At 41.8% G+C, this 22174-nt stretch overlaps 1 protein-coding gene across 2 annotated transcripts in view; it reads left to right on the top strand.

Moving 5' to 3' along the window:
- The window catches only part of TUSC3 (tumor suppressor candidate 3), a 419569-nt gene that overhangs the window by 394683 nt on the left and 2712 nt on the right, over positions 1-22174 (top strand). For both annotated transcript variants that reach the window (XM_056558704.1, XM_056558712.1), the window contains exon 9: positions 17821-17911. In XM_056558704.1, the coding sequence (XP_056414679.1) occupies positions 17821-17911 (91 nt within the window). The remainder of the gene's footprint in view (positions 1-17820; positions 17912-22174) is intronic.

Raw genomic sequence — 22174 nt, forward strand, 5'->3', positions numbered from 1 at the left:
CTCCAGCAGTGTAAGTTAACTCTTCCCTTGCTGGGCTTGCGCATAGCGCACAGCTCAGCAAGGGGTTAAGTGAGCCAGCAATGTGTATACTGTATACACATTGCAAGCTCACTGTAAGTTCTTGCTGGGCAGTAGATATACGATGTATACCTACGGCTCAGCGTCAGCTGTTCTCCCGGCTCTGTAGCCCTGAGAACAGCTGATCCCGACATTCACATAAGGACGATCGCAGCAGGTGTCAGGAGAAGTGACATCCGCTGGGATCTGTCCCTTACTGCAGGTACTAATACTCCCAACATAGAGCACACTCTGCTCCATGCTGGGAGCTGTAGTACCTGCATTAATAGACATATTGCGGCGAGTGTAACTTCTGACACCCGCTGGGATCTGTCTATTAATGCAGGTACTACAGCTCCCAGCATGGAGCAGAGTGTACTCCATGTTGGGAGTGGTAGTACTTGTAGTAAAGGAAAGATCACTGCAGGTATCACTCCTGACACCCGCTGTGATGCTCCTGCATAATGTATGAATGCGGGGCCGCTCTCCTATGGACCCCTGCACGGCCGTATATATACACATATTCCTATTTCTCACAGAGAGCTGTGATTGGCTGGAACCATCTGGCCAATCACAGCTCTGCGGGAAATATGAATATGTGTATATATACGTGAGTGCAGGGGACCATAGAAAAGCAGCCGCCGCATCTATACATTATACAAGAGGATCGCAAGGGACCCCTGCGATCTGTCAATTAGTACAGGTAACTACTACTCCCATCATGGAAGAGTGTGTTCCATGCTGGGAGTAGTAGTACTACCTAAAAATAAATAAAAAAAAAAAAAGGGAAAAACAAGCACACACTACATTTTCATTATTGTCGGCTACATTTTTAGTGCTTTACCCGCTCACATAAATTGATCCCTGTTTAAATATGAATAAACATTTCATAATAAAAATGATACATTTCATTAGATACAATTTTTTCCATCACCACTGTATCTTTTTTATTATGATTTTTTTATGATACCCTGCAAAATTTTAATAAAAAAGGTATCTCCATAATTTATTAGGATCGCTAAAGTCCAAAAAAAGACTAAAAAGATTTACCGAATGTACCCGAATACCGAATGTATCCGAAAAAAACTACCCGAATACCCGAATACCGAATGTATCCGAAAAATCTAAACCGAAAATATTGCCGAACCGAAATTTTTTTCCAAAACGAAAAAACGAAACGAAATTAAACGAAAATTTTTCTAGTGCACAAGTCTATTGGACAATATGAAAGTCTCTTTTCTAGAGCTCTCATTTCAACATCATAAAGAGTTATAATACTGATATTTACCACTAATGTCCACTTCTTGCTCGTCCCCTCGGGGGTTTGAAGTGGGTCTTCTGTCGAGTCTGAATCCCTCTAGCCATGTTTTCTTTCCCCCTCCTGCCGCTTTCTGCGTGGGGGGCCTTTGTATAAAAAAGCCTGTTGTAAAGATGCATCGGATGAAACAATATCGAGTTCTGTGGAGAGGAAACTGTCCGTTCTTGGAACAGGTGAATTGGCATGTGCTGTATGAGGACGTCATCTGCGTCTTTTATTGTCGTGTTGAAATTGTGATTGCCATGTGTAGATATTGCCATTATGGTAATCTTCAATGTCGCGATGCCAGTTAATCCTTTTGGCCTCCTCTAGTTCTTGTTGATGCTTAAGGAGTCTAGCTGCCAATTTTCTTTGGAGTCCTGATATTCCTGCAGGGTAAGGAGTGATTTCAGCTGTTCCTCAACTTCAAGGCATTTAGACTGAGTTTTCTCTATCTCCAGCTGCAGGAACTACATGTTGAGTAACATAATATAAAAGACATATTTATTTGAGATCTGGATAAACTTCTGATGGAACTGATCATTATTAGAAAATAAATTAGGGCTCATATGAGATTGCATTCCCCGCGGTATTCTCTGCTCTTGGTAATACTCACTGAGCGTGACCAAATGTAACTCCAATGTGACCAAACATCTTGATTCCACATCCCATTTCCTTCTGAGCAAATCAATGGATGGAACACTCAGGAACGTGTCTTCTCTACGAACAGTGCTCAATATCCTTGTTGCATCTTGTTCAGAATATGTAAATGTGCTCATGATGCTCGCACCTTGCAGTGCAGAACCACCCGATGGTGGGGAAGACATTTTATGAAAGCCGCTCATCGGAATCCTAAATCCGTGCACGAAACAAGGCAGGTGTACAATTAATATATGTAGGAGGTTCAGCACAGGATGGCTTCTAGTGCGGTGCATGGTATCCACCAGTTTGCCATACAGGATAACAAAGATACGTGATAGGTGGTAACACAGGTGCATACAATGCAGCATTAATCGTTAACCCTTTACTCAACAGCCTGTTTTGACATTAATGACCAAGCCAAATTTTCAAAATCTGACATGCGTCTACTTATTTGGTAATAACTTTGGAACACTTTTACTTATGAAAGCGATTCTGAGATAGTTTCTTTGTGACATATTGTACTTAACATTAGTGGTTAATTTTGATTGATATACCTAGTGTTTTTTGTAAAAGAAAACCAAATTTTGCAAAAAAAAATTTAAAATTAGCATTTTTCTAGATTTGATATTTTCTACTCGTAAGATAAATAGTCATGCCGCACCAAATTAATGATTAATTCACATCTACAATATGTCTAATTTATGTTCCCATCATTTGATAAACATTCTTTTACTTTTTTAGAATGTTAGAGGGTTTATAAGTTTAGTAGCAAATTTCCAGATTTTCAGGAAAATGGCAAAATCAGATTTTTCAGGGACCAGTTCAGCTCTGAAGTGGAATTGACATTGACTGCACCCCTTAAAGTAGTCAGAATGACATTAAAGACGTTTATTAACTCTTTAGGTGTTTCACAGAAATAAAAGCAAAGTGGAGGAAGAATTTTAAAATTAAATTTTTTTTGTAGATTTTTCATTTTAATCAATTTTTTTCTGTGACACAGTAGGTGTTGACAAAGAAATAAAACTCCAGATTTATTCCCCGAATTCTGAAGTAGGTACTTAGAAATATCCTATATGTGGCCTTTGTGCGCAACATGTCTCTCACACAGGCCTCAGACATGAAGGCGTGCTGTGTGGATTCTGGGGCATCCTTTTAGTTTAGGATATTTTGTTGGTATCATGAAAAATTACAGAGGCCTTGGGGTGCAAAAATATGTAAGGAAGACAAGTTGTCGCTTTCATTGGTACCATTCGGGGGTACATGTGACATGTTTTTTATTACATTTTTTATGAGGTGGTATACATGAAAAAATCAATTCTGTGGTGGTTTTTTATTTACATTTTTTAGGTCGTTTGTCATGCAGTATAAATTACATGTTAACGTTACACTGCAGGTTGATAAGATTACGGCGATACCAAAATTATATACTTTTTTTTATATTTTAGTTTATTTATGGCATAAAAACTATTTTTTATTTAAAAAAATCTTGTTTATAAGTTGCCACATTCTGTGAGCTGTAACTTTTTTATTTTTTCACTGACACAATTTGCAGGACATGTTGATGCATTTGGGGAGACAATTTTTGGGGGTGTATTATACACATATATAGTTTATTTTATTATTTTTTATATTTTTTTTATTTCCTTTTTCAAATTTTTTTATTTACATTTTTTCCACATTTTTTTAACTTTTTAGATTGTTTCCACTTTTTTCACACTTTTTTTAAAGGTTTTTTTTTTTTTTTTACTATTATACACATAATTCAATGGAGTACACATCTGTACTCCATTGAGTTATGCCTATGTCTGTCAGTAGTGACAGGCATAGGATAGATCAGTCCTACCTTAGGTATGGACTGATCACTCATGTTGCCATGACAATGGAGGTCACTGTCAGTCCTTAGGTAGCCATGGCAACCATCGGTGTCTGCTTTCACTTTGTAGAGTGCCAATCAGTGACAGAGGGAGCTCCCTCCCTCTGTTGCCCTCTGAGTGCCGGCGGGTGGCCTCCTCTAATGGGGCCCCCTTCACCACCGATCCCTTCACACAGTGAAGCCACGGAGGAGAGGGGGAAGGAGGAGATCCACACCAGATCCCTGCAATTTGTCCATCTGTACTGACGGACCAATAGCGCGCTCGGCAGCGCCGTGACAGTTTCTTCTCATCAGGTACATGTACGGGGTGTTTCGGGAAGTCTTCCCTAATTACCACGTACATGTATCTGATTTTGCGGGAAGGGGTTAAGCCAGCCCCCTGACTTCCATAGGCTGGGACTATAATCATGCGATCTGACGATCAGATTTCCTGATGAATGCAATCACATGTGGGATCACTGTGCAGCTGCACATGCAATGTTTACAAACATCAGGACGGAGCGTGGACCCACTGCGATCACCACATTCAGGCTAGGTTTCCACTTGTTTTTTTTTTTTTACAAAAACACCAATAAAAACGCACATTCTGCCGCATGCCGTTTTTTTGTGAAAAAACGCTGATGCCAGATGTTAGCTGCAAGTCAATAGTAAAGTGCAAAATGCCAAATCCACTTGGCGTTTTTCAGTTTGGCGTTTTTTAAATCCTTTTGGCGTTTTTGGGCTCCTTGGCAGTTTTTTGAAAAACGACCTCTTTTCGAGATTTTGGTGTTTTTTCTGGAAAATCTTGGCGTTTTTTTCCCATTGAAGTCTATGGGAGTGAAAAAACTCCAAGAAAAACGCCATGTGGCTTTTAAATTTGGCGTTTTTTTCAGGCGTTTTTTATTCTCTTTTGGACTTTAGCGATCCAAAAAAGTGTTGGAGATACCTTTTTTATTAAAATTTAGTAGGGTACCATTAAAAAATAATAATAATAAAGATACAGTAGTGATGAAAAAAATTGTATTTAACGAAATCTATCTTTTTTTTATAACAAAATTTTAATTCATTTTTAAACAGGGATCAATTTTTGTGAGCGTGTAGGGCACTAAAAATGTAGCCGACAATAATAAAAATGTAGTGTTTGTGTGTTTCACTTTTTATTTATTTATTTTTACATTTTTTAGGTTGTACTACTACTCCAAGCATGGAACACACTGTTCCATGATAGGAGTAGTAGTTACCTGTACTAATTGAAAGATCGCCGGGGCCCGTTGCGATCCTCCTGCATAATGTATAGATGCGGCAGCCACTCTTCTATGGTCCCTGCACTGCCGTATATATACACATTTTCATATTTCCCGCAGAGAGCTGTGATTGGTCAGATGGTTCCAGCCAATCACAACTCTGTGGGAAAGAGGAATAGGTGTATATATATGGCAGTGCAGGGGACCATAGAAGAGCAGCCGGCTGCATCTATACATTATACTGGAGGATCGCAACGGGTTTTAGAAGTAGTGACACCCGCTGCGATCTGTCTATTAATGCAGGTACTACAGCTCCCAGCATGGAGCAGAGTGTACTCCATGTTGGGAGTATTAGTACCTGCAGTAAGGGACAGATCCCAGCGGATGTCAATCCTCCTGACACCCGCTGCGATCCTCCTGATGTGAATTTCGGGATCAGCTGTCCTCAAGGCTACAGAGCCAGGAGATCAGCTGATCCTGAGCAGTAGATATACATCGTATACATACTTCCCAGCAAGAAATTACAGTGAGCCTGCAATGTGCATACAGTATACACATTGCTGGCTCACTTAACCCCTTGCTGAGCTGTGCGCTAAGCCAGCCCGGCAAGGAAAGAGTTAACTTACACTGCTGGACAGTGTAGGCTAACCCTTTGGGCGGTATACACTATATAGTTATCTATAGATAGCTGTATATAGTGTATACAGAAGATGGAGAAGGCCCCTTACCTCCGTCCAGTCCCCGAGGGTCCGTGTAGCTCCGCCCCTAGTGATGACATCATTAACCATTTTATTAAAATTAAAAAAAATAAAGGTCATCCGTCGTAATCCATTGAATCCGTCGTAATCCTCTGCATACACGGATCTGAAACGAGAAGAAAAAAAAAACACAAAAAAAATGGGTTAGGACTCTCTGCAGGGGAGAGCGCCCATAATGCAATGTCTACCTAAACAGTGAGCCTTCAATTGGTGCAAAACTGCAACTCCCAGCATGCCCAGACAGCCTTTGGCTGTCTGGGCATGCTGGGAGTTGTAGTTTAGCAACAGCTGGAGTCTCCCTGTCTGGGTACACACTGGCAGAAGGGTCTGTTCCCATTATCCAAAACGGACAATGTGAACAGAGCTTCAGACTGAATCCTGTCTGTAGCTCTGCCCCTAATGACGTCATCACTAGGGGGCGAAGCTACACGGACTGGCGGTGACAGAAACGAGGGAGGTAAGTGGACCTCCTGTTCTGTATACAATAAATACAGCTATCTATAGATAGCTGTATATTCTGAATACCGCCCAAAGGGGCTATAGGAGCAGGGAGTCCTGTCAGTATAGTGACAGGATTCCCGGCTCCGGTACAGTATACATGGGTACACTATATCCCCCTGTATACTATACCGCCGGGGGAGGTGAGTAGTGATGCTGTACATCACTCCTCATCTCCTTACACTCTGTGGACCAGGCGCTCAGCATCCGACCCTCAGAGTGTTACCTGAAGACAGTGAGAAAACTGCAACAGGGGACAAAACTGGCTGTTTCCACACACCAGGGAAAACACCAGAAAAAACGCCAGAAAAACTGCCAAAACTCAGGAAAAACCTGTGGCAGTTTTTCTGGCGTTTTTTTAGGTGTACAAAAAAAAAAACAAGTCGAAACCTAGCCTCACTGTGAGTTTTAATACATCGGGCACTTGCATTGAAGTCATGGAGTCCCCCCCTGTGTGATACTTCAATTGGTCGGGTCTTATCACATTGAGGGGCATTTACTAATCTTTTACTATGTAGTCTGGTTTTTACCCTGTTTTTTTCTACTTCATTTTTGACTATGTGCGACAAATTTACTAAATTGTTGCACGGCATTAATAAATTTGGCACACATGGGCAAAAGTGGGAAATTTACTTCATGTAGTAGAAAAAATAGTCTGTTCCTTTTTCCTGCTGTCTGAATAGGTTTGGCTGTTAGGTTTCCTTCTGGATCTTTTGTTTTTGAGTTTTTTTTTTAGCTTTTTCACCACATCTAAATAATTCATTAACTAAATTGTAGTCATGGCTCAGAAGTGGTAGACGGCGTTTAGTGTGTGTTTGTGTCTTTTTTTGGTTACTTCTTCTACAGATCCGAGTATCCTGTGGACTCCTTCGGATTCGGTGGACTACTTCGACGACCAGTATTTTTCTTTGCTTGATGTTAATAAAATGGTTAACGAGGGCTTGTGGGGGAGTGTTTTTTTGTAATAAAAATTTTTTTAACACTGTTTTTTTTTTTTTTACTTTACTAGACAGGCTTAGTAGTGGAAGCTTTCTTATAGACGGAGTCCATTACTAAGCCGGGCTTAGTGTTAGCCACAAAAACAGCTAGTGCTAACCCCCAATTATTACCCCGGTACCAAACAGTAACAGCCTGATGTTACAGGGTGGGCGAGGACCATTGTTACTGGCCCTCCCCAGCCTAAATAACGCCAACCTTTTACCGCCTTGGCCCAGGAGCGCCATTTTTGACGCTCCAGGCCTGTTGGTACCGGCTCTTACTGGCACTCCTGTGGTGTTGGGTATCGGGGTAATAATAGGGGGTTAGCGCTAGCTGTTTTTGTGGCTAACGCTAAGCCCAGGTTAGTAATGGACTCCGTCTATAAGACAGCTTCCACTACTAAGCCTGTCTAGTAAAGTAAGGAAAAAACACAACAGGTTTTAAAAAATTTTTATTACAAAAAACACTCCCCCACAAGCCCTCGTTAACCATTTTATTAAAATCAAACAAAGAAAAATGCTGGTCATCGAAGTAGTCCACCGAATCCGAAGGAGTCCACAGGATACACGGATCTGAAATGAGAAGAAAAAAAAATGGGTTAGTACATTTATTATCACTTGCTCACACATCTCCCGCCCCGCACGACTACAACTGCCAGCATGCCCTTACAGTAAGGACATGCTGGGATTGTAATTGTGTGGTGCAGGAGATGTGTGGGCAAGTGACAAGCTTGTCCCCTGCCCCCAGCTGCAGGACTACAACTCCCAGCATGCCCTTACAGTAAGGTGGGGCGGAGGCCGGGCACAGTGTTTCCCAACCTGGGACTTGTAGTTTTGCAACATCTGGAGGCACCCTGGTTGGGAAACACTGGCCTAAAACAGTGTTTCCCAACCAGGGTGCCTCCAGATGTTGGAAAACTACAACTCCCAGCATGCCTAGACAGCCTTTGGCTGTCCAGGCATGCTGGGAGTTGTAGTCTTGCAACATCTGGAGGCACCCTTTTTGGGAAACACTGGCCTAAAACAGTGTTTCCCAACCAGGGTGCCTCCAGATGTTGCAAAACTACAACTCCCAGCATGCCTGGACAGCCAAAGGCTGTCCAGGCATGCTGGGAGTTGTAGTCTTGCAACATCTGGAGGCACCCTGGTTGGGAAGCTTGGGCAACTTACCGGCTTCCGTAGGATCCAGCGCTGCACGACGATCTCCGTCAGCGATCGTCGCTGGAGCCTCGGAAGGGTAAGTGAACGTCTTCGCCGGTCCCCTTCAGCTGTTTAGTTTTGCAACAGCTGGAGGACTACAATTTACAGACCACAAACCAGTGGACTGCAAACTGTGGCCCTCCAGCTGTTGCAAAACTACAACTCCCAGCATGCCTGGCCAGCCAATGGCTGTCCAGGAATGCTGGGAGTTGTAGTCTTGCAACAGCTGGAGGCACCCTGGTTGGGAAACACTGTTTTAGGCCAGTGTTTCCCAACAAGGGTGCCTCCAGCTGTTGCAAAACTACAACTCCCAGCATGCCTGGATAGCCAAAGGGTGTCCAGGCATACTGGGAGTTGTAGTCTTGCAACATCTGGAGGCACCCTGGTTGGGAAGCTTGGGCAATTTACCGGCTTCCATAGGATCCAGCGCTGCACGACCATGCCGCGCGACACTGCCGCGCGACAGTGCCACCCGACGATCTCCGTCACAGATCGTCGCTGGAGCCTCGGAAGGGTAAGTGAACGTCTTCGCCGGTCCCCTTCAGCTGTTTAGTTTTGCAACAGCTGGAGGACCACAGTTTACAGACCACACACCAGTGGTCTGCAAACTGTGGCCCTCCAGCTGTTGCAAAACTACAACACCCAGCATGCCCTGACAGCCAAAGCCTTTGGCTCTCAGGGCAGGAGCCCGGGCTGACATTACAGTGCAGCAGCCCGGGCTCCTCATACGGCCTCCCCGCTACCCTCCCCCTTGTCTCCCGCCCGCGCCGCTCAGCTCCCGCTGCTACAAAACTACAACTCCCAGCGTGTCCTCACTGTAAGGGCATGCTGGGACTTGTAATCTTGTAACAGTTAGCAGACAAATGGGAGTTGTGTGGCACTGGCAGGTGAGAGGGGGGGGGGGGATGTAAATCACTGCAGTGTCCCGGTAGCGCAGTGAGGGTAGCGGGGAGAAAGTATGTCGGAGCCCGGGCGGCAGTAGCTTTTCCTGCTCCATGTTGGAGCTGGAGTAAATTTAGTCATTTTTTACGGCCGTTGCGACAGTTTGTTGCGCAACTGCGACTGTCTCAGTTAATAAATTCCTGTCTCAGTAAAAACTGAAAACATGCGTAAATTAAGCGGGAAAAAAAATTTGACTTTCTAGCTCTAGCTCGGCTAAAGATATTGATATATGTCAACAACAAACATAGGATAGGTGATTTAACCCTTACTCACCCCCATTTGCCAGGGGCGGGGTTTATGTTTAAAGTCCCATACAAGTCAATGGAAATATATGTTACTGCATAACTTCCAAACCGCTGGAGATATTTCGATAATACTTGGTCACAGGTTACTTATATGTCCACTTAAAATATAGGACAGTTAATTTAACCCTTAACTGCCCCCATTTGTGAGGGTCGGAGTTTTTGTTTAAAGTCCCATGCAAATCAATGGGAAATGTATGTTCCCACATAACTTCTGTACGGCTGGAGATATTTTAATACCTGGTACACATATTACGGGTCGGGATATGAGGACGGGATGGGAGGTTGGGAAAGGAGGTTGAGATAGGAGGTCGGGATAGGAGGACGGGATATGAGAACGGGATAGGAGGTCTGGATAGGAGGTCGGGATAGGAGGTCAAGAAAGGAGGTCGAGATATGAGGATGGGAAAGGAGGTCGGGATAGGAGGATGGGCTAGGAGGTCGGGATAGGAGGTCGAAATAGGAGGATGGGATAGGAGGTCGAAATAGGAGGTCGAGATATGAGGATGGGAAAGGAGGAAAGGAGGTTGGGATAGGAGAACGGGACAGGAGGACGGGATAGGAGGTCGAGATTGGAGGACGGGATAGGAGGTCGGGATAGGAGGTCAAGATAGGAGGTCGAGATATGAGGACGGGAAAGTGGGATGGGAAAGGAGGCCGGTATAGGAGGTCGGTATAGGAGTTCGAGATTGGAGGATGGGATAGGAGGTTGGGATAGGAGGTCGAGATAGGAGGACTGGATATGAGGACTGGATATGAGGACTGGATATGAGGACGGGATAGGAAGACGGGATAGAAGGATGGGATAGGAGGACGGGATAGGAGATCAGGATAGGAGGTCGAGATAGGAGGACGGGATAGGAGGACAAGATAGGAAGACGGGATAGGAGGTCGCGATAGGAGGTCGGGATAGGAGATCGGGATAGGAAGTCGAGATAGGAGGTCGGGATAGAAGGTCAGGAAAGGAGGACGGGATAGGAGGATGGGATAGGAGGACGGTACAGGAGGTCAGGACAGGAGGTCGGGATACGAGGTCCAGATAGGATGACGGGATAGGAGGTCAGGATAGGAGGTTGGGAGATGGGGTTGGGATATGACAAGAATATATGAGGACTGGATATGAAGTCAAAAGCTTCCTCCTTTGTTTATTTTCCTCCCCAACAGGGATTAGGAAGGAAAAACCGAGCAACGCCGGGTGCTCAGCTAGTGTATTTATATATTTGACAGATCACCTGATAATAGTCCCAGCCGATGGAAGTCAGAGGGCTGCATTCAACTGGATTACTGTTGCATTGTATGCACCTGTGTTTCCACCTATCACGTATCTTTGTTATCTATTTAAGATTGATGTATGTGTGTACGTACTATGCTTGAAAAAGGCTCATCAGCCAAAACGTTGCATTTGTATGCTCTGATGCAATAAAGGACTTTTAGCCTGCATTCAACCAGACCTCGTGGATGGTGCTGTTTCCTTGAGGGGAGAGTCGCATTTGGATCCAGTATTGCAAACTGGTGGATACCATGCACTAGAGGCCATCCTGTGCTGAACCTCCTACATATCTTAATTATATATACATGTGTATATATATATATATATATATATATATATATATATATATATATATATATAGATGTATATATATATATATAATTTTTTCTTCTGTACAACAGCTCCCCCCCCCCCCCCCCAAGTGTCTACCTTGCCAACCACAAGATGCAGTAGCAGGTTTAGGACACTAGGGGGAGCTGTTTTACAACTAAACAGCTCATTGAAAAAAAAAATTACTGCACTCGCTTCACCCCCCTAGCACCCTAGTCAAGATGGCTGGCTATTAGTGATATGGGATGCCGTGAGTAGCAGCCAGTATCTGCATGACATACATGTATGTCATGGGTCGGGAAGGGGTTAACATTATGATTCAGTACTTTATTTTTTCTCATGACTAAAGTTGTCCAAAACATAAAAAAATAAAATGTTGTATCTATCTCTCTCTCTGTATATATATATATATATATGTATATATATATATATATATATATATATATATATATATATATATATGTATATATATATATATATATATATATATATATATATATGTGTAAAGTTAACTTTTTTAATTCATATACTGCATTTTTGTATTGCATCTTAAACCTTTTTTCAAAACATTAGGTTTTTTTTTCTCTTTAAAACTCATGGTTTTTTTTTCGTAGTCTTTTAAGCATGTACATATATTAAATTGAAATAACAAATTTCTAAATGGTAATAAGAGTAGGAAGTTCCCATAGAACTAGCTTTCATAAAAAGAAATTGAAAAATTATAATAAAATTATTTCATACGATTTCTGGTAATATGGTGAAGCTTGGAGTTCAGATATTTGTTTCACATTGATTTTCCATTAAAAGAAAAGTGCAGAATGGTGTATTTATGCTAGTAGGTTTACTAAACTTTTTCATCACTTAAAGATGTACATCAATCTTAACAGTTGCAGTTATAAATAGAAGCACAGACTAGAGATGAGCACATTTTAGAAAAATTCGATTCAGCCAATTTGGTGAATTTTCCCCCCAAATTTTTTCGGTCTGAATTTATTTGTGGCTTATCTCTATTAAAAATGGCTATTTCTGCCTACAGAGAGCCTCAATAGAGGTGTAGAACATTTTGCCTTGTCCTAACAAGCATAGGGAGTGTGCTGAGTTAGTGAAATAATACTGTTATTCAATAAAACATGCGGATTACAGACATTGCTATTAGAACCACTGATGCGGAGTGTCTGGATGTGGCAGCAGGGTTGAGAGACCATATGGCGTCACAATTGAGGAGATTAAAGAAATGTTTTTATGTCATTTTTATTTTATTTTATTTGAATTTATCTTACATTTTTTTTAATCCTTTTTTGAGGACCCATTATGGTGTGCACCGAGCTGGCGGTTCGCCGCGAGACCAGCTACCACCTGTCCCAGCCCCTGCATCTGAGTGCACCCCCAGGCTCTGAGCATCCACTTGAAAAGGGAGGGACTGCAGTACCAGCAACTTGGACAGGAGCACATTAAGCTTCTGTGTTGTTGGATAAGTGGCCGAATAAAGCAAGAAGTGGAAAAGGAGTCACATGGAGGAACAATGACAGAGCCTAGAGGTGGCAGCAGCCCAACGAGACCATAGGGCCTCACAATAGAAAAGATTAATGATATTTTGTAAAATTTTTATTGAAGATTTTAGATATATTAAAAATTTAAAAGTTTAATTTAACAACGTTTAATGACGTTGTTCATCCCGTAATCCTGGCGACTGACTAATAATGTACTTGTCGAAATTGGGCAGCACTGTAGTGAAGATTGCTGGCTGCAGGCTATAGATAGACCTGGTCATGGTCCCGGCATCCATAAACAAAGAAAACATCAGCACTCCAGGGTATTGCAGGGAATAAATTTGTAAGGCTTTTTTCACATTACATCACAGCGACGTTTCGGCTGTCTCGCTTGACAATGGCTGTGCGAGACAGCCAAAACGTTGCTGAGATGTGTGGTGAATAAAGCATTACACTTTTCTTCACTGCAATACCCTGGAGTGCTGCTATTTTCTTTGTTTATGACTAATAATGTAGCTTCCTCAAAGGGCCTGAGCAAATGGCAGGTCACGTATGAGCTGCCACTGGTTGACATTTAAGTTACACAGGGGAGTCCCCCAATCCGCTTGAATCATCAAGAAATTGGTGATGGCTTTTTTCTGTTCCTATAGTCAGTCCAACATATGGAGGGTGGAATTCCAACGCGTGGAAACGTTGCAAATCAGACTATGTTAGGGGGTGCCGTTCTGACGCTGCAGCTCAAGGAGGGTGCACTTTGCGGTGTACGAGTGGCTGAAGTGCGTGGCTAAAGTTTCCTTCCCATTGTTAGGATGTCTTGCAGATGGGGGGAACCCTTCAGGAACCACTTCACAACCAGATTGAACACGGGCGCATGACTCAGGCTTCCTTGAAGCAGCACAGGCAAGATGTTCTTCCTGTTGTCGGTCACCATGGTTCCCGTTTCCAGTTTTTGTGGAGTAAGCCATAATTTGATTTCTTGATGAATGGCTTTTAGCAGTTCCTCCCCTGTGTGACTCCGTTTGCCAAGGCAAACCATGTGAAGAACAGCATGACACCTCTGTACCCTAAACACATGGTATGCTAGAGGGGCATTTTTATTAAATGTATTAATGAAAATTAATGAAAATTGATTTATTAAAATCAATTAAAATTATTTATTTAAAACTTTTATGTAATGTGCCAGCAGCATGAGGAGACCACATGGCGGCACAATGACACAGCCTTGAGGTGGCAGGAGCATAAGAAAACCATATAGGGGCAGAATAACCAAGCCTGGAGGTGGAAGCAGCAAGAGGAGACCATAGGGCCTCACAATTGAAAAGATTAAAGATATATTTTAAAACGTAAATTGAAGATTTTAAATAGATTAACATAAAAATTTTTATGTAATGTGCCAGAAGCATGAGGAGACCCATAGTGCCTCACAATTGAAATGATTAAAGATATATTATAAATTTAAATTGAAGATTTTAAATAAATTAACATAACATTTTTTATGAAATGTGCCAGCAGCATGAGGAGACCACATGGCGGCTCAATGACACAGCCTGGAGGTGGCACCAGCATGAGGAGACCAAAATGGGGCAGAATGACCAAGCCTGGAGGTGACAAAAGCAAGAGGTGACCATATGGTGACAGAATGACACAGCCTGGAAATGGCACCAGCCTAACGAGACCAAAGAGCCTCACAATTGAAGAGATTATTGATATTTTAAAAAATTGCATGTGGCCATGTTAACGTCCTCCGGATACTTGAGGAAAAACTGCCACACCGCAGAGTAGCTGATTTTCCCCCCAACAGTACGCACTGACTGACTGCTACTGCCACTGACTCCAGGGACCCCTGTTCCACCACCTCCCGGGAAGGTAGGCTGCCAAAAAGCAGATGGTCTACCCCGGGCACGTTTGGCTCCAAACTTCCCACTGATTCCACCATGATGACTCCCTACCTTGCTACCACCTTGCTGGCTCAACTGCTGCCTCACAGGCAACATGCCACCCTCTTCTCCTGACGATGATGAAGCCCATGCTGCACCCGGCTCCCAAGTGCGATCGGCTTCATCATCATCGAGTTGTGTCTGCACGTCACTGATGTCCTCCTCAGGTTCCACAACATTGTGTGCTTCAGGAGCCTGAACGCTCCCAACATCACCTACCACGCCACTCTCCTCATCACTACTTGCCCGCCTAGCGAAGGAAGCGGGGGATGTCACCTCCCCTTCTTGGCTGGGCAGTAGCTGCTGACTGTCCTCTAGTAGATCGTCCTGACTAAAAAGTAGAGCTGAACCCACAGCATCGGATAGTTCTATGGGGGAGGGAACAGCGTAGGACAGAGGCAATTGGAGGACAGAAACTGCTCCCAGGACATGCCAACTGATGGTTGTGTCTAAGGAATCCACCGACTGTTGACTATGACGTTACAGATGTCACTTGTGATGAAGTGGATTACCAAGTTAACCAGTCAATGACCGCAGATGGGTTGCTGGTCGAGACACGACCGCTAGCTGAAACCAGGAGCTCAGGCCTCTCGCTGCGACTCCTGCTGTCACTTGCCCCTAGTCTGCAGCAACCTCTGCCTGAGCATGATGAATTTAGAACTCTGCCACTCATCTGTGCACGTTCTGGCACTTCTTTGCATGACATACTTAGTGCGTATATGAGGGGAGTACAATACACTCCACTACACTTAAAACAATATTTGTCTAGAACAGCAGCAGGTGTGTACTTTTTGCTGGCCTTTCACAGTAACTAGGCCCTTAGGAGTATAACAGGAACAAAATGGTACACCACTTAGATGTATGTACATGGTATGCACTTATGAGGGGAGTACAATGCACTCCACAATGCTTAAAAAACAGTATTTGTGTACAACAGCAGCAGGTGTGTACTTTTGCTTGCCTTTCACAATAACTAGGCCCTTAAAACTGTAACAGGAATAAAATGGTACACCACCTATGCACAGGTTACACTTAATAGAGGACCATACGCTCCACTTCTCAACCAGTATTAGGCACTAATTGCAGGTGATTATCGCTTTTAGTGCTCTGCTCACCCTAACTGGCTGGCTACTATTAGCTTTTCAGTTGTTGTACACACTACTGCTGCAGCACACATTCGCTGTGTCCTACACCTAAAATTGCGCTTTCTCTCTCAATATCTCTCCCTTCTCTATCAGTGCTTCTAGGTTGGATTTTGGCTTGAGGTGAATCACTGCTGTAAAAATGCTTTTCCGTGCAACACACACTGCTCTCTGTCACTCTCTCTCTGCAATAGAAGGCTGACGGGACTGACTGCATGATGGCTGCCTAATATATAGGGCTTTGACATCACAGGGGTGGCTGGCTGCTGATAGGCTGCATGCTGCATGTGATTCAGGGTCATCCAGCCTTGCCACCTTCCCAGCGTTCCTTGTCCCATGTCCTGATATGTGGAGCTGCCATCCTAGATGTCCTGGAGCCTGGACCGCACTAAATGGAGTTTAATGAAGCAATTCATTTGATCTAATCACGGCGATTTTCGCATTCGTTGCAAATCAAATTTTTCCTGAAATTTGTAACGAATTCAGATTTGGTCATCCCTAGCACAGACGCCTAGTGGTTATTTTTCAACAAGGTGGAAAAGTTGCCTAAACATTACAAACAATATAGAACAATGTAAACAGAATGCATAGGATAGGGGACAAGTGTATGATCATGCGTGGCTGCATTTTAAGAATGGTGTCAATAGTCTCCCATCATCAGAACAGTGGATGCGCTTGCACACTGAGGCTCTCTCTATTCATTGTCTATAAAAGCTGCCAGAGATAGCTGAGCAATGTACTTGGCTACCTATATCAACCTCAAATAATGAAAGGTGCAGCTGTGATCACACGTGTCAACCACCTATGGAGTGGGATGGGGGAGGGGAAGAGTTATAATAGTAGAAGAACCCTTTTAACTAAGCTCAAACAAAGCAAGGGTGGACACATTCCTATTACAACCATTGTAAAAGTCTAGCATTTGAACAGTTATGTAGGAAAACTAAAGAAATGGTAATAGTTGTAGTGCAAATTCAGCCCTGCTACATCTATTTATTGGAAAAAGAGTTTAACTCTGTTTAATGTATACATCATATCAGTAAATCTATTTACCACTTAAGTAGGAGAATATATCTGATGTACTTTGAAAAAGGATAATATTAGGACCTAAGACCATGACCCATATCATATTTGCATAGGTTTATGTCTTATTATTTACAAATCTGGATTAGGAATAACCTTAGATCTAAATGTCACACAACAGTTTGGCTTCAGACATCAATGTGAAATGGCATTTTCAATATCTTCTACACTAACCTCATTATTATGGAGATGGAAGCATTTTCTTTTAGCTAAGCCTTTCAGTCAAACATAATTTTGTGAAGCATAATAAATCCAGCATATACAGTGACTTGAATTAAGAAAGCAATCCCATTTTACACTATGTCACACACTGTCATGTGCAGTTGTGTGTAGAGTTCCTAGCATTTATCCCATGTGAAAATATGAAATCGGGTTTGATGTATATTTCATTTTATGCTAAATTACTTATGCTTATTGTGTTACTCTATAAATAGCTATACTGTAAGCAGAGCAATGTTCAGTCATAGCTCAAACCGCTGACTATAGCTGGCAGTGTGCTTTATCATGTCAACAATCTGCACCCGATAACAGCGGGATAGCAATCAACAAACCAGGGAACCTGCAAATGAAAGAATCTGCGCCAAAAATCCATTTATTTATTTATTTTGCTGGGGGGATTCTAGTTTGTTTTTTGTAAGATTCAGGTTAAAAAACAACAACATTTATTTGTCTAATTTCTTTATTGATTTTGATATAAAATCATAAAGGGCCACAGTTATTATTAAAAATTGTTAGCATGTGGTAAATATGTTAAATATTTTATATGTTTGTGTATTTATTAGTGATTGATTCTCTTTTCTAGTTATATGTCTAGTGGGACTTGGCCTTGTGGTCTTCTTCTTCAGCTTCCTCTTGTCAATTTTCCGCTCAAAGTACCATGGTTATCCATACAGGTATGCGCTGGTGTCAACTTTGCAATCAAGTTTTTTTTCCCCTGTAAACGGTAAAAGTTTGCCAATTTGCAATAGATTAAAATGTGAAGCTTTCTATTGTAATCTCCTAAATAGACTATGGTAAGCAAATGGCAGTGTAATCTTGCATTCTCATATTTTGCTCCATTTGTTACTGTATTTTGTGCTAACATATGTTTGGTATTTTAACCAAATGTACAGGACAGATAGAAGGAAATATGACTGTAGTAGCAGACTACAGAGTTTGCTTGCTGCATGTTACCATGAAAATGGATAGTCTGCATTATTTAGCACCTTTTATTTAGCTTGTTGGGGATTATCCTGTGCAATTCCTCATATGCAGCATTAGGTTATGTTCACACTGGAATTTCTGTGCTTCTGCAGATTTTGTGCAAAATGGGCATGACATTTGTGCTGAATTTATTCAGACGTTCTTGCGCTCAACATACAGATTTTGGTCAGAATTCAGAGTCCTATTTAATTTAATGGAGCTCAACGAAATTTAAAGACAGGTTTAATATATTTTTCAGAATCCAGAATGGGAAATTCCACAGGGGAAAATTTGCTGTGTGAATGGGAAAGCGGAAATTCCATTTACCACAATGTTAACATGTATCAGAATTTCCTAGCTGAATTTTTCCACTGAATTCTGCATTGAAATTCTGCTGTGTGAACATAGCCTTATAAGGAGCAAAGTGAAACAGCTCATTATCTAACATACAGTTGTGTACACCCTTACCTTACCTTCTAGATCTCCAATTTTTAGCTATACAAATTCAACACAATATTGCGAAATGTTACCAAAATCCAACCACTGGGTGCCTGCTCATTGACACATGTAACATATACATAATATATCATACTAGCTGAGTATCCGGCGTTGCCCGGTTTTTCTTCCTAATCCTTGTTGGGGAGGAAAATAAACAAAGGAGAAAGCATTTGACTTCATATCCCATCCTCATATATTGTTGCCATATCCTGACCTCCTATCCCATCCTCCTATGCCGTCCTCCTATCCCGTCCTCCTATCCCAACCTCCTATCCCATCCTCCTATACCGTTCTCCTATCCCGACCTCCTATCCTGTCCTCCTAATCTGTCCTCCTATCCTCTCCTCCTATCTCAACCTCCTATCCCGACCTCCTATCTCTACCTCCTATCCCGACCTCCTATCCCGTCCTCCTATCTCGACCTCCTATCCCGTCCTCCTATTCCGACCTCCTATCACGACCTCCTATCCTGACCTCCTATCCCTTCCTCCTATCCCTTCTTTGAGTGATATACATATATATATATATATATATATATATATATATCTATATATATATATATATATATATATATATATAATCTAGCAATCTCATTACAAACATTTTGGATTGAACCATTTTGCATTGAGCCACAAGGAAAGGTTGCATTGAGCCACAGGACACATCTGTAACGGACTGCAATTTATCCATATCTAATTAAACCGTGTTCCTTTTTATAATAAAGTCCCTACACTATTGCCTTTACCCATAAATATTTGCACTTATAATTTTATTATTTACATATTTGGTTAACAATTTCCCTGCACTGTTTTTTCCATCTATATATAATATTATTCTGTTTTTAGTAGTTGTCAATTATGATAGTGATTTTGTGAGCAGACCACCAGTGTTACATTAGCGGGAACATTGTGAAATGCTGATTTTCTGCAATAGTCTAGGAAAACAACACTTGTTATTCTTCTCTGATGTACTTTGTGCATCCACTTGAAAAGCGTTAAACAGAACAGGGAATTTCTAATAATCTCAAATATGTGAGTGCAGGAACGCCTCGGAAGACTAAAGATTGAAATTTGCATTTACATGTGTCAGATACACAAGTGCTATGAATAATTAAACTTCATATTCAGGTTTACAGGTTTGAAATGCCTATAGATAATTATTCTGATGGTTTTACATGTAACTTGGAAATCCTGAAATTAGTTCTTTGATGTTTTGTAATCTTCAACTACTCTGAGTATTACTATCGCCTCTGAGGCTTATTCACAAAGGCAATAATGTCAATGATCTTTTTGTAATACTTTAAATCTTGGCGACGTTTGTTTTACCATATGTGCACAAATTACAAAGGAAATAATATTTATATTTGGATTTTATTTAGCTTTTATTCACCATTAACTATGCATAGCATTAGCGATCCAGACTTTGTGGTCCTACTGTAGTTTTCTGCATAAATGTTAATTTCATCCCTTGTAGTGATTGGAGTTAGACCTTCAGAACTTTAAATGCTAATGTATGACAGTAGGAGTCATTATTTGGAAAAAAAGATCCGACATGTCAGGGCACATTACATTTGTTCTTTTTTCACTACCAATCATTGAATCCGTAAGGCTCATGTTCATGATGGGGTTCATGGTGGTTACAAACCTTTAGTGCCTGGTCATTTATGGTGCCCCCTTGCACACGTTGTACTGAGACTTAATCTACATAGACTATTAAATAAAATACCTCTTTAAAATAATGCAGTTTCAGGCAATCTGTCATCTGCATTTGCTGCTAAGAGCGCAGACACTATTGCTGAAGGTGGTTGCCAAATTTATAATAATACTGCTGAAATGCTACAGCCTGGCACACCTCCTTGCTTGCCCTCACCTCCAAACTCCTCATTGTTGTACAAAGCCTTGCATGTCATTCAAGGAGGGGCTGGGGGTGACAGCAAGTGAGAAGGTGTGCCAGGCTGTGGCACTTAAAATGATACTGTCACTTGTAAACAATTTGATTCTTTTTTTTTGTGTCCTAGAGATATGTCAAAAAGTTTTGATTGGCGGGGGTCAGGTGTTCAGACTTCCACCGATCAGGAGAATGAGCCAGGAAAAGTCCACATCCAGCAATTTTTCTTCTGGCTCTGTCTCATATTGACTTCTCCCGGCCCGTTCTCCTGATGTGTGGCGGTCTGAACACCTGACCCCTGCTGATCAAAACTTTTGGACATGTCTATAGGATATGCTAAAAGTTTTCTAAGGTATAGGTACACCTAAGCAGATTGGCCTTGCCTCTTTGATACTTGGCTGAGAAATAAAAAGGCAACCACCATCATCTACAGGACAGGTACAGTTTGCTTTTATACCATAGCATCTATCCAATGGTTCTCAAAAGCTATAAAGGACCCTATAGGTCCTTCCTCACAATGTTTAGACAATATAGAATAGATAGAAAGTGTGGGTTGAACCTATATAACAGACTGTATTCTCTCCATATGCATTCTTTTGCTATCAGATCGTACAGCTATTTGTAAAATTGTATGGGACTTTCTATTAACGTTATGTGCTTTACTTACACTTTATCTGTTTTTATTTATTTTATTGTATTTCCTAGCCTATTGCAAGGGCCCTGTGTTATGGTATACACAAGGTAGATGGGGCGGCACTGTAGGTGGAGGTGGGTGCCAGGGATAAGGATATCCAAGGTAGGTGAAAAGATCCCGGCACACCAATTTCTTTATGCAAAGTGTTTCTTTATTTAGGCAAAGAATACATAAACACAGCATGCGTTCCTGCCACTACAGCCTTTTTCAACTGCATGCAGTTGAAAAAGGCTGTAGTGGCCGGAACGCGTGCTGCGTTTATGTATTCTTTGCCTAAATAAAGAAACACTTTGCATAAAGAAATTGGTGTGCCGGGATCTTTTAACCTACCCTGTGTTATGGTATAGACTGTCTTGCATTTTTTCCTATTAAAATTACTTTTTATTCTACACAGGAATCCCCTTACCTCATATACCACACTAAAAAGCTTATCATATTAGGAATCCTTATATCTAGGTAACCGACCTATACACCCAGACATATTATCTAAATATTGTGAGAAAGGCCCTTTATTCTTTATAGGGTCTTTTATAGCTTTTAAAGGGGTTATCCACCATAAGGTGATTTTAGTACGTACCTGGCAAGCACTAATGGACATGCTTAGGAAGGATCTGCGCTTGTCTTGGGGCTAAATGGCTATGTTCTGAGATTACCATAACACTGTGGCTGGCTTTTTGTGAACTTGTATTTCCGGTTTGACTTTTCTTTTCTTTTTTTTTTTACTTCAAATCCTACAATTCCATTTTTCAGCCACCCCACCCATTGAAACAAAAGACCCATGGTTTTCAATCAGGGTGCCTACAGCTGATGCATTAGTTGCAGATTGATCCCTCCACCCACTTAAGCAGACAGGCTCCCTGTCATCAGCTGACTAGTGAGTCAGGTCTCGACCGCA

The sequence above is a fragment of the Hyla sarda genome, chromosome 1 (genome assembly GCF_029499605.1).
Source record: "Hyla sarda isolate aHylSar1 chromosome 1, aHylSar1.hap1, whole genome shotgun sequence".
In the NCBI taxonomy this organism is placed as follows: domain Eukaryota; kingdom Metazoa; phylum Chordata; class Amphibia; order Anura; family Hylidae; genus Hyla; species Hyla sarda.